The sequence below is a fragment of the Octopus bimaculoides genome, chromosome 3 (genome assembly GCF_046866305.1).
Source record: "Octopus bimaculoides isolate indiv1 chromosome 3, ASM4686630v1, whole genome shotgun sequence".
Classification (NCBI taxonomy): domain Eukaryota; kingdom Metazoa; phylum Mollusca; class Cephalopoda; order Octopoda; family Octopodidae; genus Octopus; species Octopus bimaculoides.
The window spans coordinates 21,547,074-21,567,577 of NC_142930.1; the positions used below are offsets into that span (position 1 = coordinate 21,547,074).

General features: G+C 33.0%; 1 protein-coding gene across 1 annotated transcript in view; it reads left to right on the forward strand.

Annotated features, from left to right (window-relative positions):
* Positions 1-20,504, forward strand: part of LOC106884077 (MAM and LDL-receptor class A domain-containing protein 2) — a 161,947-nt gene that overhangs the window by 98,638 nt on the left and 42,805 nt on the right. Inside the window, exons 22-27 of the mRNA XM_089348673.1 lie at positions 4,243-4,353; positions 7,754-7,888; positions 12,039-12,344; positions 13,528-13,641; positions 16,690-16,837; positions 20,288-20,442. Of these exons, the coding sequence (XP_089204799.1) occupies positions 4,243-4,353; positions 7,754-7,888; positions 12,039-12,344; positions 13,528-13,641; positions 16,690-16,837; positions 20,288-20,442 (969 nt within the window). The remainder of the gene's footprint in view (positions 1-4,242; positions 4,354-7,753; positions 7,889-12,038; positions 12,345-13,527; positions 13,642-16,689; positions 16,838-20,287; positions 20,443-20,504) is intronic.

The following is a 20,504-nucleotide window of genomic DNA, read 5'->3' on the forward strand; positions in this document are numbered from 1 at the left end:
GTGTTTTGAAGACACCCAGCAGTGCATAAATTCTCTGGGTAAGTTGGCTTGCTGGGCTGATCTGCAGTTTCCCTACTGCTACCATTCGCTGTTGGAGCCATGTTGGTACAGAAGGGAGGCCACAATTTTGTAGGCCACAATTTTGTAACAATAACTAGTTTTATATGTTTAATCAGAACAGATGCCATACTCATATTTCAAAATTCAAATATGTTGACATAGCTGGATGTAATGTAATGCAAATATTAGGGCATTTAAATTGTGTTAAACTTAATGAATATAGGTGCAGGTGTGGCTGTGTAGTAAGATGTTTGCTTCCCAACTACATGGTTCTGGGTTCAGTCCTACCTTGAGCAAGTGTCTTCTCCTATAGTCTCAGGCAGACAAAAGCCTTGTGAGTGAATTTGGTACACAGAAACTGAAAGCCTGTTGAATATGTATATATATATATATATGTGTGTGTGTGTGTGTGTGTGTGTGTGTGTGTGTGTGTGTGTGTGTGTGTGTGTGTGTGTGTATCTGTGTGTTTGTGTGTGTGTGTGTGTGTGTATATGATAGTAGGGAACATAAATCCAAATCTTACAGGAAAAAATTCAATTTAGCAAATTTAAATCAAATTTCACAAAATATAATATATATATATATATATATATATATATATACATATATATATATATATATATATATATATATATATACATATATATATATATATATATATATATATATATATATATATATATATATATAATTTAGAGAAAAACCTCTATTAATTAATTCATTAATGAAAAAACGATATTCATAACATTTAGAAAAATAAATATACTATAAAAAATTCATTCTAAAAATCAATGAAGTACATAAAACATTAAATAGTAAATGTTATTAAATAGACTACGCACATTTCGTGGCTACATTTTCAAAAAGATAACAATAATAAAATCAGTCCGATCCAAAATCAAATCGATCTAAAATTAATTTTATTTTAAAATATAGTCACTCTTCGGGTCTAAAATAATAATAATAATAATAATAATAATAATAATAATAATAATAATAATAATAATAATAATAATAATAATAATAAAAATCAAAATATGTATCTTAACTTATAATAAATATCAAATAAATATATATAAAAAATACTTGTTTTAACAATAAAAAAATAAATAATCGAAAGACATTTAACAATATTACTTAAAATGAAACCAAAACTTATCTTATCGAAGAATTTCTGTTAAGCTAGAACTTTCAACGTAAAACTTAGCGTTTATGAGAAATATATCGTGTGAAAATATGGTGTAAATAAAAACTTATAGAATAAATAGATAGACATGTGTATTTAAGCTGTTAAAATGACAAAATGTATTTTAGCTGTGAGAATAAGAAAGAATTAACTGTAGTATAGCATTTACTGGAAAATTTTAAAGTCGAAATAATTTAAAACAAAAATACATAGAATACATAAATTAAGCTAAATTTCTATAATTTAATCTATTTTCATTAATATATTTATTTATTTTATAAACATATTAGTTTAATCTTATTCTAAATGTGTAATATATCCTATATAATCTCGTGCTAATTTATATACATTTTACTACTACAAATTATAACTACAACATTCTAAATATGTAATATATCCTATATAATCTCGTGCTAATTTATACACATTTTATTACTACAAATTATAACTACAACAATTAGTAATATAAAATAGGGTTTATATATATATATACACACACACACAAATTAGCTAAACTTATATATAAGTAATTTAACTTATGTCTGCATTTAATTTTTCGTTCATCTAGGGAAATAATCAATTTTTTATTATCAGTTAATAATATCTCCTTAAATTCATTAGTACATATTAAACAAAAATTACTACCTATTCGATAAGATTTTGCCTTACAAACTATCTCCCAATTTAAATTATACTTAATATTTTTAGATTTTAGTTTCCATCTATATTTACTAAGTCCAGTAGAATTAATTAAATTTCTATTCTTAAAAGAATTCATACGTAAAACCACCCGTAATTTAATTTTATTAGAAGTCGATCCTATGTAAATAGTATTTAAATTATAAGCATTCCTATTATTATCATCAATCAAAGTCATTACACATTTATATACTACATCCTCCAAATTACAGTTATTATTAAATTTACATTTAGTGTTATCTCTACATGTACAATTAATTATATTCTGATCTACATTATTATTATCGGAATAATTATTTGATTTCTGTTTGTAAAACTTATTCAGCTTAGATTTATTAAAAGAAGAAATAATGTTACCAACATTATTATTAGTAGAATAACCAACTCCAAAATTATTACTAGAAAGAATGTTAATATATTTTTTATTATCTCTAATGAATACCTCAATTATATTTAAAATCTCTTTAATAATGTTTGTTTTAACTTGAACTCCATAAGGAACAATTAACCAAATTTTGCTCTTTTATATATATATATATATAAATTTAGATTCAAGGTGAATATGGTACTTAAGTTTAGGCACCAGAATAAAGTATGGTATTATTCATGCAATTCCAAAATAAGGTGATTAAAATCAAAACAAGCAACAAGGATACCTATACACATATAGCAACTTTATTTTACATACTTTTGACCTAGCTGCCTTATTTAAACTTCCCCTGCTCCATTATAAACTGGTCTGCTAGTAGAGAAAACCCCACAACCTATAGTAGTTTGTTACTAAACCCCAAAAATCTTTATAACCATATCATCCATGTATATTGTTTACCCCTTTCCCTATAAGGAAAAGGCTGGTGCCTTCTTAAGCTTTGAATCACTAGGTCTGATAAGATGAAACAAAGAAACAAATATAATCAGTGACAGTTAAAAATCTGCTTAAAATTAATTACTAGCTTGTATGGTCTGGCTAAGTCAAAATGGTTTTTTGTATACCTCCTTTTTACTTGGAGAGTTTAAATGTAGTTACAAAAATATGTCCGTCTGTTGAAATGAAATTTCAGTAAATTTCTATATCTTTGTGCAGCTGAGGATTGCTCTGCATTTTACATTTAATGTAATGTTCACATTGCTTAAATAAATGGAGTTGTATGAAACGATCGTACTGCATTAACTTTGGATATCTTTGTTGCTTATTTTGATTTTATATATATATATATATATGCATGTGTGTGTGTTTGTCCCTCGCTACTACATGACAACCACTGTAACTTAGCAATTCAGGAAAAGATATCGATAGAATAAGTACTAAGCTTAAAAAAAAATAAGTACTGGTGTTAATCAGTTCGATTAAAATTCCTGAAGGCAGTGCCCCAGCATGGCCATGGTCTAATGACTGAAACAAGTAAAAGATAAAAGATAATATCAAGACATTTGGATCAAAATATCATCAATTTTAATTACAGGTCTTGAGTTCCTTTACTATACCCTGTTTTTGGATTCCATTTTCCATAATTTTTCTACCAAGCTATTTTGATATTAAACATTAATATAAATATTTTAACCTTATATGACAAGTGTATGAGAATTGTTAGTAGCCTGTGAAAAGGCAGCTCTCAAAATATTAAATAACTGATTGTTTTAAGGGGTTTATCTTTAGAATCTAATGGAATCTTAATGTTATCTTTAGAGTGTATCTTTACAATATCCATATCCATATTACATTTTTATTGATGATCAAGCAAATTGAAATGCATTGCAGACATTACAGATATTGTCTGTGTGGTTAAGAAACTTAATTTGCAAGCATATGGTTTCAAGTTCAATCTCACTGTACAACATCTTGAGCAAGTGTCTTTTATTATAGCCCTGAGTCAACCATTCTTTTTGAGTGAAGGTGGGAGACAGAAACTGTGTGAAAGCCCATTATGTGTGTGACTTTACGTTTTTATTTTTGTTTCCTTCCACTTCTTGACACCTGGTGCTAGTTTGTTTACATCCATGTAAATTAACACTTTACCAAAAGAGACTAATAAAGTAAGTACCAGACTGGGGTCACTTTGAAGATGGCGTTGAAGCATAGATACAGATCAATGAGTGAAACGAGTAAAAGATAAAAGATGTAATTTAAAAATAAGATTGATAGTTTACAAAATTATAATCTTGTTAACAATTCAGCTCAGATATTTTGACATCTAATCAATAATAATAATTATTATTATTATCATTATTATTATTATTATTATTATTACTATTACTATTATTATTATTATAATTATTATTATTATTATCAATTACAGATTGTTCAAAGAATAGCCATAAGTGTTTAGACAATTCAAAATGTATCAATGAAAAAAATCTGTGTAACAATCATAAGAATTGCATCAATGGCACTGATGAAGCAAATTGTCGTAAGTAAAACTTAATATAATTTTGTTTAAAAAAGAATTAATTTTTTAAAGTATTTTAATTTGCTTTATGTATGTTTTTTTTTATATATAAGTATGTATACCTCTCTATGTGTTTACAAATGTATGTCTGTATACTTGTGTATGTTTGTGTGGATGCATTTGTGTATGTGCTGATGTTTGCAAATGTATTGTGTTTAATTTTTGTTTCTTTCAGCAATTATGCACTCATATGAACATATGTGCATGTATATAATTTTGTCATTATGCATAGTTACATGTGATTATATGAAATTACAGGTGATTATACTCAACTGAAAGAGCTTTCTTTCATATTTAAGCAAATTTATGTAAATTACCCATTTCTTTACAGGAAAAATCTTACAGTTAGAAGATAAAATCAATAATTTGTTTCATTACACATAGATCATTCATCAATATGTATTTTTCACATACGCACAGTGTCACAAATTTGGGGTAATGGATATAAACAAATACATGAAGCTAGCTATTTAATTGATAATTTTATTGAACCCAGAAAAATAAAGGGCAAAGTTAACCTAAAGATGTAAAGCGATGTATATAACTCAATATTACAAAGTATTTTGTCCATCATTTTCTTGATACTCCCAATCCAGTAGAATATTTACAAAGCTTCCAAGAACCCATCAGAGTCAAGAGTATATCATTCAGCTATTATACACATCATAATGGCTCCTAGTGTCACTCTGATGTTATACAAGATATCAGGTCATTAAGAATGAAATGCTCGATTTTGTTATGCATCAAGTCTGACAGTTGTTAACTCTAATATTTTATCTGGACAATTCTTTGTTTTACAATATTGAAAAGTTACATCATCACTTTTCGAAATGCAATCCATGGTGTCTGACTATATTGTGAGTATTCTCTTGTAACTCAATTTTTGTGAACCATGGCAAGATAAAAAACTTGTTTTGTTTATGAATATGAGTTCCGTCATGGAACCAATGCATCCCAGACAGCTTGAAACATCAGTGAGGTGTTTGGTGAAGATCTGGTGAATGAATGCACTGTATGTTGATGGTCTGAGAAGTTCTGGTCTGGTGACTTTACTCTTGAAAATCAGCCCCTTAGTAGACTTGAGACCAAGGTGGATAATGATGAGCTCGAAACTGTAGTAGAAGCGGATACATCTCAAACTATGTATGAGTTAGCAGCAAGTTTGATATTCCGATTCCAACTGTATTGGACCATCTGAAACAAATTGGTATGGTAAAGAAGCTGGACAAGTGGGTACCACATGAACTGAATGAGCATCAAATGGCGCATCATCTAGAAATTTGTTGTTCTTTGCTGTCATGGCATAAAAGTGAACCATTTTTACATCACATTGTTATGTGTGATGAAAAATGGATTCTTTTCAACAATAGCAAGCGTTCTGTATGGTAGTTGGATAGAGATGACATGCCAAAACACAATTCAAAGAAGAATATTCACCAGAAAAAGCTAATGGTGTCTGTTTGGTAGTCCAGTGCTGGTGTCATCCACTACTGCTTCATGAGACCAAGTAAGTTAATTACAGTAGATGTATACATCGACCAACTGGATGAAATGATGAGTGAACTTGCAATTAAACAACCAAAATTGGTCAATAAAGACAGGCCAATTCTCTTGCAAGACATACTTGACCATATGTTGCATGAAGAACACTACTCAAATTACAAGAACTGAACTTGGAAGTACTCTGTCACCCACCATATTCACCAGACCTTGCACCAACTGACTATTACATTTTATAGGTATTAGACATCTTTTTGCAAGGAAAAAACTTCAAATCTGAAGAAGATGCAAAAACAGCCTTTCAAGATTTCATCACCTCTTACTCTCCAGAATTCTTTGCTACCAGCATAAAAGAGTTACCAATAAAATGGCAAAATTGTGTTGATAATTTAGGTGCAAGTTTGTTGAGATAAAGTAAAATAAACTTTCAGTTCAAAATTGGACATTCCATTCTTAATGACCTGATAGATGGTTGCTAACAGCCATGATAGCTCCCTTTGAACTACCAAAATTAAAACTTCTTATAGCACAGCTAGTATTGAAGCTAATTGTGAAAGTTCTAGTTTACCAGATATCTTTGATAACTGAAATAGTATTTGGCTATCATTTAGTATCTTTTAAATAGATACATGTGCGTCATTAGCCAAAGTATTGCCTTCTTGTGTTGAAGAACTTTGACAACAACTCATCCATGATGCAACAGAGAGAGAGAGAGAGAAAAAACCAGATTAAAACAAGATTCAAACTGTTAGAAGTAATCTTCTGGCATAAAATCTATCTTTTTCTCCTGTAGCCTCACTACATTAAAAGATTTTAGTCTTGTGAGCTGTATGGTGACCTCACTAATGCTGATGTCAGGAAAAAACAGCACCCAAAACACTCTGTAAAGTAGGTGGAATTAGGGAAAGCATGCAGCTGTAGAAATCATACCAAAGCAGACACTAGTGCATGGTGCAGCACTCAGACTGATCAAATCTAGTCAAACCAGCCAACACATTCCAGCATAGAAGATGGATATTAAAAGATGATGATGATTTGAATATAGTTATTTATTTTATCATAATTTTGTTTTATCAAGTCAATCTGACCAAACAAACCACTCTGTTCATTTTATTTTTTGTTCAGATATAATACATTTATACTACATTATCTAATGTGAACCTCTTTTCTTTAAGACATGAAAATGTGATTTGATAGAAATTTGTTGTTATGTCTAAGAAACCAAACAACCAGTCTTTTTCTCTCATTTCTTCCCTCTCTCTCTCTCTCTCTCACTTTCTCTCCATTATTGGTCGAACCATCTAGCCTGTCATATCACTTAGTACAGTTTGTGAATATGCAGTTACTTCATAAGCATTTGGTTCAAAATATGTATTTTTCACACTTATAAATATGTCGATAACCTATCTGTTACAGATATATCTTTAAATAAAAACAAAAAAAGGGAAAATAATTTTGCTTTGTGGCCAACACATCTATTTACAGATTTAGAGTCTGGGTCGGCTTCAAGTCCACAATAAAATTCATAACTTCTTTCTAACTACAATAAACTTTGTTTCTACAAGCAAATTACATCTGTTCTGACATGCAAAAATATGCTCACAAAAACTGTCTCTATATTCAGATTCAAAAGCTTAATTCAAATAATAGATTAAGCTTTCTCTCACTACTATTGTTATCTATATTGCTAATGAAATGTAAAATTGTAAGATAAATTTTATACTAATGAAACTAAGTTCAATAATTAATCATTAGATTACTGATAGATCATTGAAATACCAGGAATATTGTCATTGTTATCATGAATAGATTCATCTCACTATTTGCTTTTTTACTGATCTTAACTTATTCTGAATTTCAGCAATATACTTTAACTGTGGTTTTGAAGATACTAATATGTGTGGTTTTAGAAGTTTCCCAGAACAGAATTGGAAGTTATCTACTGGAATGTTTGGCAATATACCATCGCTTGATCATTCAGAAGGAACATATGAAGGTGAAATGTCTTTCAACATTTAAATTATTTGCTATTTTAATACTTATAAATCCATGATAACATATACTGGAGATGTCTGCCATAAACTATTTCTCAATGCATATCAATATTGCATAATTTTTTCTTTGAGGCTCAAACTTTTGGTGCTAATTTAATTATTTCTCTACAGGTCTGTATTTGGCTTCTTCTATGGGTATTTCTTCTCATTAGTTCATTTTTTTTCACTCACCTATTCCTCTATCCAGTATTCACTCTCATTAATACATGTGCTTTCATGATTCACTTCAGCTTATGTTTTTATACAATATTTACGCATTTAGTAAACAATACTCAAAATGATTTCATATCATGTATGTATGTATGTATGTATGGATATTATGTATGTTTCATTACAATGCAATATCATAAAGAAAATTTTTTTTCCTTACCAACAAAAGTATAAATGACATGTATCCCAATTTGGAATAGGTACACTGTATTGCAACATATCATAAGAGGTGGTTAAAAGGGTCACAATCAGGAAGGGCATCAAGCTGCAAAACACTGCTTCAAGAAGAACCCCATGATGAGTGTGATTACATATGTGCAGATCCTCATTTCCTTTTCTCAAATTCAAATTGGAGAACGCAGTTAAAGCAAGGGAGAAATTAGTTCATTTATGATGGCCAAGTACTGATGTCCCTTGTAGAGATTGAAATTTGGGACATGGAACGTAGGAAAGAAGACAGAGCGATCAGAGAAGGTGGATGACACATTGATCAAAAGAAAGTAGGCATCCTGTTGTCAACAGGAGACAAGATCAAAATGAAGTTGTTAGAGAGTGAAGAGGGAAAGTCTAGGACATAAGTACGAATTTAAGCAGTGAGGTTGTCCAAATGATGTATATGGATTTTGTGTCTAGATTTATGTAGATTTTGTAGATAGTGTGGTGGCTGTGATAAAAACAAATGAAAAGTTGATGTTGGTGATAATGGTGATTGGAAAGATCTTGCTGAACATAATCTCTGAGTTTTGAAGAAGATGGATTTGGTGTATGATAGAGAAGCTGAGAGAGAATGTGAAAGGTGAGGAAGTTGTAGTTGGAAGAGACTTGAATGAATGTGAAAATGAGTATGGCTTGGAGGAAGATTATGGGGTTTACAAATATGGTGTAAGGGATGGTGTCGATGAAAGCATTTTGGAATGTGTTGATAGAGTTTTTAATCTGTTATATTTTCTCTTTAAGAAATCAGATAATAAACTTATTTAATACATCAGTTTGGTTGATGTCAACTGTTGATAACTTGAAGGCACATATGTAATGAGACAGTTGAAACCTTCAGGATACAGGTACAAATGTAATCCCAGGAGAAGAGGCATCATATAGTTTGTATGATTTCAGAGTAAGAAAAGGAGGAGAGCTCAGCAGATGAAGTACCAATTAAAGATAAAAGTGTGAGACTCAAAGGAGTGAAAATGAGAGAGGCTTTAAATGAGAAGCTGAGTATGGATGACGATGAAATCATTGAACATGAAAATGGTTAGAAGTCACTGAAGGATAATTTTTTAGTAACTAGTGATTGTGTGTATTAATGAACAAGAGATCCACCAAGACACTCAGAGAGGTGGTGATAAAATGATGAAAAGAGGAAGAAGTTCAGAGAATGGCAGGGGTTATGGGATATCAATAGCAGAAGATACACCTCATGAAAGTCACAAAGCAGCAAGAAGGCTATAAAGAAAGAAGTACATTAAAAAATATTCAGAGTACATATGGATTGAAAGCAAGGTCAGAGAAAGGTATTTAAGATTGCAAAACAACAAGAGAGAAAGGATAAAGTGGAATAAATTGTGAACAGAGATGGAACTAAGGGAAAGTTAAAAGGATATGTGGGGAGGTTGTTCAATGTGAGAAATTAATTGGATGAAAGTATAGAGAGCTATTCACTTTTTGGAATGGCAGAGGAGATAACTGAAAAAGTATTTGAGAAATTAATAAAAGAATTGAACAACTGAAAAGCAGGAGGTCTGAGAAAAGTTATGGAAAGTATGTTAAAACTTGTGGGAAGTTAGAGTATGAAGAAAATTACAGAGATTTATAGGTTGGTTGGGGAAAAGGTCATATTCCAGTTGACTGGGAATTCTTCTGTTCAAGAGAAAAGTGATTCTCAAGACTGTGGCTTGTTTAGAGAAATTAAGCTAATGGAGCATGGAATGAAGTTAGTAGAGAGTTAGTAGTCAAGAGAATAATACAGGAAGTGAAGAGTAATGAAATACAGGCTTTTTTTTTACAAGGAATAATGCCTATTTCTTTCACTAGCTCTCAAAGATTGGTGACTTTATGTCATTAATGTTCTGTTTATTTGTTAAAAGCTGGGTCATTTACATCAGAAAGAGGAACAACTATTGCATTTTTCTTTTTTATTATTGTGAGGCAGTTAAAAGAGAAAATGTTTTTAGGCTAGATGAAGTTTTTGATAGCATTTTATACAAAATAGTGACAGGGGCATTAAGAGAGTTAAAATGTAGAGTGGGGATTGCTTAGAGCAGAGAAGACAGTGTATGAGAGAGTGTGCATAGTTGTAAGGATAGGTACTAGCAAGAAGGGAAGCATGTGATGAGATGGAAAGAACAGGGTAATGACCATGTGCAATATGCATAAAGGGTATTGGAACTCCTTTAAATGTACCCTATCCACTGGGTGAATTCATTGAAAATTAATTAATGTGCCAGGCATATTTAAGTATATGTATAGACAGAGTTGTATTTAGAGGGTAAGTTGAACTGAGTCTTGAAAATGGTATGAAGATGAAAGGTGTGAAAGCATTTGGTTACCTCAGACCTTTCAAATGGCAATGGTGGCTAGAGTGGGATGTACATGGATGACATTCCAGAATGTGAGTAGTATTGTAATGAAAAGATGGGTACCACTGAAAATAAATGGAAAAAGGTTTATGCAGCATGAGTAAGAAGTACTATGAATTATGGGAACAAGTGTTATGATTTATGGGACCTGTATAAATGTGAAGTAGCACAGAAAGTTGGAAAAAGAACTTAGAATGGTTTGGTAGATGAACTGAGTATCACGAATAGAGAAGAATACAACCAATGAAGGGCAGATAATAGGAATATAGTTAGTGATGGACGCTGTGAAGAAAAATGACCAGGTCATATGCTGGGGATGGATGAAAGTGACTAAGTGAGAGGAATGATGGAAACGAATGTGGAGGGAGTCAGAGGAAGTGGGAGAACAAAACAGACATTGTTAAAGGGAAAATGAAGGCAATGAAACAAAATGGAGAAGACCATCATTGGACTCATAAAGCTAACCCCAGTTTTATGAAGGAAAATAGCCTTAAATCTTTTGTTGTAGAATGTGTTGTTCTCACATCTGGGACAGTATTACTATTGCATACACAAACATCCTAGATTGCATCCAAGGAAAAGTCATTCAACTTCTTCGCATTGTATTACTCAGAGTAAGGCAGCAAGCTGGCTTAATCACTAGCATGCCAAGCAAAATGCTTTGTGGCATTTCACCCATCTTCACATTCTGAGTTCAAATTCCACTGAGGCCTACTTTGCCTTTCATCCTTTTGGGATTGATAAATTAAGTACCAGTTGAGTATTTGGGTCGACGTAACCAGCTTAGCTCTCCCCTCAAGCTTCAGGCCTTGTGCCTATAGTAGAAAGGATTATATTACTCAGTCTCACTCTAGCCACTGGCCTACAAACATGCGGTTGTCTCTCTCTACTTTTGACACCACCACTATAATGGCCTGTTCCTCAGAACAACATGGTCTCATGCCACCCCAGCTCAAGCAGTCCCAACCCATCACCCATGTAGTGTCCAACTCTGCCAGGCTCTGTACTAACCACAATGCTCAGTCCTTCTTCTCCAAGACATCAGCCTTCTGACATTTCCTTTCTGCTAATGATCATCCTGCACATGTTTGTTTTCTCAAATAAAAACAAACAAAAGCAATCAGAGTAATGGTATGAATTTCTTCAGTCTTGGAAGAAAAGCAAAAACCATGGGTACTTCCTCTTTTTCCCAACCTAGCAAGTAAAATCATAAAATTCTATAAGCTTTTCATTTTCCTACACACTTTAAACGCTTGGTCTCTTGTCATGATATTTACTTAAAATGAAATATTACTTTATTTTGCAGGCCAATATATAGTGTCAAATTCTAGTGAAGAAAGCAAACTTACAGTACCTGAAATAACCATTAAAGACACTTTCTGCTTTAACTTTCATTACATGTTTTATGGAAAGGGTACTGTATCGGTTTATGATAATGATACTTACCTAATGAGCCTTTCTAAATTTGAATATGACATGTGGAGAGGTGTCAATATCACTTTGTCTGGAGGAATTCACAACATTCACTTTGCATACTCAAATGGAAACAGCACATCTGGAGCAATGGCACTTGACAGTGTTTCAATAATCCCAGGAAGATGTTTACACAAACGTAAGACAGTTTAAATCTTTATTTTTCTTGATATTTGTATTTCAGAAAATAAACAGAATTTATCAAATAAGAGGATATGACAAAGACAACATAAATTAGCCACAAAAGTTCCATTTTTATAATCTATCAAGAATAAAACTTTCATTTCTTCCATATTTTCATAACAAATTCCAGCACATCATCACTAAAAGCATTTCCCCTGATAATGCACATCCTCAACAAAGAAGAGAACATAGCAAAAACTGGCTTCCTCTTCAGCACCACAAAATATATCAGTCTCCATTTTCCATCAACTATTAATCCTCCATGAAGCTCAGGTGAGTCTCTCAATGGAATACTGCTGCTACGTATGGGACAGCACCACTACAACACACAGAGACATCGAAGAACCACATCCAAAGGAAGGTAACCTAAATGATTAGCAATGACATAATAATCCTTTCTACTCTAGGCACAGGGCCTGAAACTTTGGGAGTGGGAGGACTAGTCGACTACATCGACCCCAGTGTGCCACTAGTACGTATTTCATCAATCCCACAAGAATGAAAGACAAAGTCAACCTCAGCAGAATTTGAACTCAGAACAAAAAGATAGGCAAAATGCCACTAAGCATTTTGCCCAGCATGCTAACAATTCTGCCTACTCACCACCTTGAGCAATGATATAATAATGACCCCAATAATTTTTCCCATGTGTTTCTAGCTGAAATACTGTTAATAAATATAACATTCACCGATCTGCAAGACATCACCATCATTTAACATTCATTTTCCTTACTGACATAGGTAGAATAGTTTGATAGGAACTTCACCAGGCTCCATTGTCTGCTTTGGCATGCTTTGTTTGGTTGGATGCCCTTCCTAATGCCAACCACTTCAAAGAGTGTACAGGGTAGTTTTACATGGCACCAGCCCCAGTCCTTTTTATGCAGCACCAGCACTGAGTCAGACAGATTAAGCTTTCTTACCACTCTGATCCAAATAACTACCAAAATCTATAGACAAATTGAATTTGCCTAATGATCTTTTTTAATATTCAAAAACATTTTTTTTTTTTAAATATTTTCTTTTATATGTCACAAATGTTATAATTTATAATTAGAAATTTTGCTTCATTAAAAGATGAGTGTAATTTCATAAATTTCTATGGTATTTATTTTCATTATTTCTTTTTCCTTTAAAAGGTTGTGAAGAAAACTGGTATCCTTGTAATAACAATGCAACATGCTATTCTTTTTCTGAAATATGTGATGGTACAAATCATTGTCCCCATGGAGAAGATGAATATAATTGTTCAAGTAAGTTTTATTTATATTTGATTTTGCTCAAAAATATTTATTTTGCATTAATAATTACTCTCTTTTTTTCTTTTTTTTTTTTTTTGTAAGAGCCCCTTTAGTCTTTTAAAGAAAATATCACATACATCTTAAAAATGATAACACTCATATCTTAAGCACCACCATCACTATTATCCCTTTCATCACCTTCATCAGCATCAAGGTGTTCAGAAATAAAGTGGACAGTCAGGAGAAAGAACAATAAACTCAGACTCTTTTGTAATACTGTACTCCACACAATTAAATGCAGTATAGTAACTGATAGGCAAAGGCATCATATACTGAAATAATGGATTTGTGGTTTACATATGATTATTTGGTTGGTTAGCAGTGTGTAATAGTCTTGCTCAATCAGAACTGACATGAAGCTTACAAATAACAACAACCATCATCATCATCATCATCAGTTTTTATGTCCATTTTTACATACTTAAAATCTGGTTAGCTTTCTTGTCACTCTCACTTGTTTCAAGTAAGGTAAATATTTCCTCATGGTCAGACATGTCTTCATGGAAGATTGGAAACAAAGGACCATCACTTGTATAACAGTGACACTTAATTACAACTGCTAGATGTTGTCAAAATAAGAACATTCAACACACACACACACACGCACACACACACACACACATACACACATACACAATGAGCTTCTTTCAATTTCTGTCTACCAAATCATCTACCTGAAACCATGTGGTTGGAAAGCAAACTTCTTAACCTCACGTCTATGCATGCACCTCGTTCTTCTATGCTGGTTTGAACTGAAGAGGTGTACAAGAATAAATCCTATATCTTAACTCTACTATTGTTGTTATATGCAAGGGTGAGCTTGTATATAATATAGGCTGTCTATGTTCATAGGCTGATTATGGAGGAGTGATGCTAGTGCTATGAAATCTGGCATACATTAATTTCAGTTCTTCTTAGCGGTAACTAAATTGTTTATTTCCAGCTAATCTGACATCTGATTGCTCAAAGAAGACTTCAAAAGTAACTGGTAGTGATTTCTCTTGTGAGCAAAATTTAGCATCATCATGTTATCAAGTATGTGAAGGAAAAAGGTTTAGCCCCCGACAGCATTCATGTTGACATGGTTGCTACATTAGGGGATGATGCTATAGCTTTATCAACAGTGCAAAAGTGGGCAGCTGAATTGAGATGGGGGGGAAGGGACAGTTTTGAAGATGTCCCATGGTCTGGACATCACTGAGGAAAACACTGGTTGCTTTTACAACATGGTGATGGATGACAGGTGATTGACTATAAATCAAATAGTCAATGCTATTAACATATCCTGTGAGAGAGTTGGGGAAAATCAGACATTGTATGAGGTAGATCTAGCTGATTTCCTTGATAATTTCCTTATCTCAGATAATGCCTATCTGAGCAGCTATGCATGCAATTTCCAAAGGCCTTAGGGGTAATAGTAAGTAAGTCTTCCAAAAAAATAAAGCTGATTAATTTTATGACGAAATCTACATAGAAATCATCTTGCTAAATTTGGTGGTGCAACAAGGCTGCATGAGATCATAATATAAATGTATGTGATTGATCATGTGAATTCTTTTGGGAGAAGATTCCACTCCTATTCTACTTCTCTGCTGTTGAGTGATTATGAAGTGTATTTCCACTAAACATTAGCCAAAAAGGAATCCACTTAAGTCATCAGGTTTACTGAAAGCTGCTATAATGAGGAAAATATTGCTTGCACAAGCTTCTTACTATGTCTATATTTTAACATTCCTTAACATTCCTGAAGTCGTTGGGATTTATATGTAATGCTAGCATATCTTAAGAATGGAATGGATGTTACAGAGGAGCAATCTCCTCCCTTCTGTCTACATTTTCACCATGATACCAGTTATTTTGATAAAATTTGTTATTGTTCAGTTAAAATGAAATAATGCAAGCCACCACCAGTATTTTGGTCATTAAAACCATCAACACAAAAAAGTGTTGTTCTGCCACCAAGATAGTAGGGATAGTAACCTGTACTAACTCAGTGATTGAGAAGCATTGTACTCTCTTTACAATCCCAACCCTAGGTTTTTATGAGTTTATGATGTCCTCTGTGTACCAGTAATGAGTTTGCCAATAGATATATAAAATTATTTATTTACTGAAAAGAGTTATTAATTTTTTTAAATATAATAACTAATTTCGAGGATCTCCTTTCAAAAATTTATTGCCTGATATGCTAATCTGTTAGATTCAATAGCGCTTATCAGGATTTGAGACAACAAAGTACAAATATTAGAAGTAGAGAAAATAGTTGGTAGAAAACTCTACAAACTTCTGTCTTTTATTATTCAGAGATGCAACTCCTTAAAGAGGTGTGATATTAAAGCAAGTCTAAGAGTAACATGCAGTTTCCTTTAGATTGTATCATTCAAGCATAGATGATACAAGTGCTTCTTCATCATTTCATTGGGGATATTTTAAGGCAAAGATAGACAAGATTAGGATGAAATCTTTAAACAAACAGATGTGAAGTGATATCAGATGTATCAAGATAATCAGCTCAGATACTTGTATAAATCAAACTCTTTCTGAATTCAAAAACCAAAGCTATTGTTAGGATTCTTTCTATCAAGAAGACCTCTCCAGAAATACATTATGTGGTAATGATTCCTAACTACTTAAAGGAGATTAAATAGAATTTAGTGAACTTATAATTGTGAATGTTAACTGCTCAAGGAATTGTTACAGATCTTAATTTTTTTAAATATTTTCATCAGAAGAATCTTTAACTAACCCAATCTTTTGTACCTCTCTGTATGAGCACAGACCAATTTTGTTGGTCAATTTCTGTATAGTCATTTGAATTTTAAAAAAGGAAATAGTATAATACTGACACTTAATACATTGACCGTGGTGAATGAATGGCAAAGCAAATTCCTGCAGTATTTCAATGTCATCCATAAAAACACAAAACTAAATACTGTATTAGTTTCATTCATTATCCAAACTAATCAACAACTTAATCAGAATTCTTCTTTTTTAATATAGGTAAAAAACGGGAGTTTAAATTAACTCATGGCCGAACTTTGTGGTCTGGAAGAGTGGAAAAGCTTTATGGGTCACAATACATACCAGTTTGTGAGAGATCTCTCTCGGATAACATAGTGAATGACATCTGTTCTGAATTAGGAGCCAAGTAAATATTTTATGCAATATTTATTATATCTGTTATTATTCTTGTAATGTTAAAAAATTATAGCTATTTTAAAGTAAATCTATTGTTCTTTCAATATGTGTATTACTACTTAAAATGTATCTATACTATTTAAGGTGAATATTCTTTACATTCATAAAATATTAACTTTTGCTTAATTTTCATCTAAAATTCAAATGTTTATCGTGTCTTAACTCTGTTACTGTAAGCAAAATATTTTATATTTTGTGAAAGAATGTCAAATATATATCAACAAAAAAAGACATGCAAATGCAAAGAAACATTTAACAGATTAACTAAAATCTGTAGGAATTCAAAACTACACAAATCTTCATTGACAAACACCTAGTGCAATGACTTCTGTATTACATGCAGAAGCATCTCATATTACATGATGCCTATGTCAAGATGAGGGTGGAGACCGAGATCTATAACAAAGAAGACAACAGTGAGTTTGTATGAGACAACCTACTGTTAGCCACTGACTGGATCTGTGGACAGAACAGCGTCCCAGTTAGATTGTGAAACAGTTTAAAATCAATTTACTTCTGAAGAGGAAAAAAATAAAATGAAATAAAGTATCTCAGGACAAAAAGAAATATTCTCTGTGAGAAGGATATCATCATCATCATCCTTTAATGTCTGTTTTTCATGATGGCATAGGTTGGACGGTTTGACCACAGCTGGCAGGTAGGAGAGCTGCACCAGGTTCCAGTTTGATATGCCTTGGTTTCTATGGTTGAATGCACTTCCTAACACCAACCGCCTTACAGTGTGTGTGCTGCATACCTTTAACATGGCACCAGAACAAATGCTTTTACATGATGGGCTCTTGCAGGCCAATCCTCTTCATCAGGGGAAGTGGCCTTAACACTTCTATGGAGGACAGGTCCTCTTGAGAACAGCAAGGCACCAGTTATCTCAGTCTTTTGTCATCTCCTTCAAAAAGTTCATCCCATGTCTTCCTGAGTCTCCCTCTTCCATGAGTTCCATCCACTTTGAGTTATTAGAACTTCTTTATTGGGTTGTCAACATCCATCCACATCACATGACCAAACCAACACAGTCTTCTCTCTCATACACAGTATCTAATTCCTCTTATGCCTAACTTTTCTCTCAACACATTAGCACTTTGTCATATATGTACACTTACATTACAAATCCAGTGGCGCATATTAGCCTCATTCTTCTCTAGCTTTGCATGTCCTCTGCATTCAAGGCCCATGTCTCATTACAATGTAGAATTGCTGTTTGTTTACATGCATCATACAGTCTTCCTTTCACTCGGAGAGAGAGAGAGAGACAGAGAGAGAGAGAGAGACAGAGAGAGAGAGAGAGAGGCAAAATCAAATGTATGGACGGACTAACGATACTGTCGAGGGAGGTTATGAAGCAGATAGAAAAGACGGGCTATAAGCACTTGGGGATTTTGGAAATGGATAAATTAATGGAGAAAGAAATGACAGAAAAATTTTAGGTGGAGTGCTTACGCAGACTGAGACTGATCTTTAAGTTGAAATTAAACGGACAGAATAAGATTGAAGCTATCAACACCTTGGCGGTTTCACTCCTTAGATATGGAGCAGGGGTAATTGCATGGAGAGTAGACGAACTAAACAGCTTAGATAAAGACAAGGGAGTTGTTAACTAGATATGGGTCACTCCACCCAAAAAGTGACACAGACAGACTGCATGTACCAAGAAAAAGAGGAGGAAGATGAATTATTCGATGTGAACACATCATTAGAGCAGAAGAAAACAACATAGTATAGTATGTAAAAAATGTCACAGAACTGCTAATATTAGAAGTAGGACGGTCAGGAATGTGTAGGATGAAAGATTGCAATGATAAAGAAATTGAAAACAAATAAAACTGAAAATAGGTAGGTAAAGAAAAGAATGCTTGGTCAATTTCATAAGGATGTTGAAGATAAGACAGACAGAGAAAAAAGATGGCTGTGGATGACTAAAAGTGATTTAAATCTGGAAATGGAGGCTCTAATCTGTGCTGCCCAAGAGCAAGCACTAAGAACAAACTTTGTAAAATACAGAATAGACAACACAGCAGAAAGTGATAAGTGCAGAATCTGTGGACAAAATGATGAAACCGTATGGCATATTACCAGCCAATGTACGTCACTAGCCCAGAAGGAATATAAGAGATGCCATGACAATATAGCCAGGCTTGTCCATTGGACACTTTGCAGCAAGTATGGACTTGACAGTAAAAAATTGGTATGACCACAAACCTGAAGGCATTGTCGAAAAGAGAAATGCAAAGATCCTATGAGATTTTATGATCCAGTACGACCATGAGATTGAGAATAGGAAGCCGGACATAGTCTTAATTGAGAAAGAAAACAAACTATGCTGGATCATAGACATAGCATGCCCAGCTGACAACAAAGTATGCGATAAGGAAGAAAGATAAGTTGAGAGAACAGTAAGTAGAATATGCACAGGAAGGGAACAGTGGAAAAAGTCTTAAGGAAGAAAAAGGAAAAGAAGAAACATGGGTGGGGCATCAGGGGTACTGTTGGTGAATTTCAGGAAGCATGAAAGTCTTGAAGGATGTAGTCTCTCAACTGCTAACAATTAAAAGCAATTTAAGCTATCCCGTGCCAAAAGTATGGGATGTCCAGAAAATAACATATTATGCAAAGTAAAATATGAAATAGAAATATTATTATTTCTTAATCTCTCAAAAAGAGACATTCAGTAACAGTTCTTTAAAATAAAGTTAAATTGTCCCCTATAAAGGATGATATTACTGTTTTCGAACAGGGAGTTCAGTACTCCCACCTAGCGCCAAACAACATCTGTTGACTAGTTTCTGGGTTATTACCCTTTATCAACACAGAGTAGCTGCTTGACCAGATGGTGTTGCTGAAATCACCATTCGAATATATAGTGACACACAACACAGATATTGTGTCATATAGCCAGCTAGAAACGATGTTTCTTGGGGCTAAAACAACAGTAACATCGTCCCTTACAGGACAGCTACATTATGGTGGCAAATAGCCTTTATTTTAAAGAAATGTCACTGAATGTCTCTTTTGAGAGATTTAGAAATAATATATTCTTAGATCAGTGACTGCATGTCACTTTGAAAACTATACATTCGAATGGTGGGTGCAGCAATGACATATGGCCAAGCAGCTACTCTGTGTTGATAAAGGGCAATAATCCAGAAACTAGTCCACAGATGTTGTTTTGGGCAAGGTGGGAGTATTGAACTCCCTGCTTGAAATTATAAGGATACAGATATTGTGTCATATAGCCAGCTAGAAACGATGTTGGGGGGGGGGCTAAAACAACAGTAACATCGTCCCTTACAGGACAGTCATATTATTTTGGCAAATAGCCTTTACTTTAAAACATGAAATGAATTATGAAAAGTAATTGCCAAACTTTCGTTTTTTGTCACAGTGCCACTACAACTCAAACAACTATAGGAATGTACATAACTGGGAAATACTACGATTATTATTATTATTATTATTATGGTTATGATTACTGGAATATGTACAATTGTGCTGGAAGATGCTATTGTTCTACCCCTTATGTGACTTGTTCCAATACAAGTAAGTTGTTAACAGTGTTTTTCTATATTCATACCTTGTGGCTGGATGAATGCTAGGGAAAA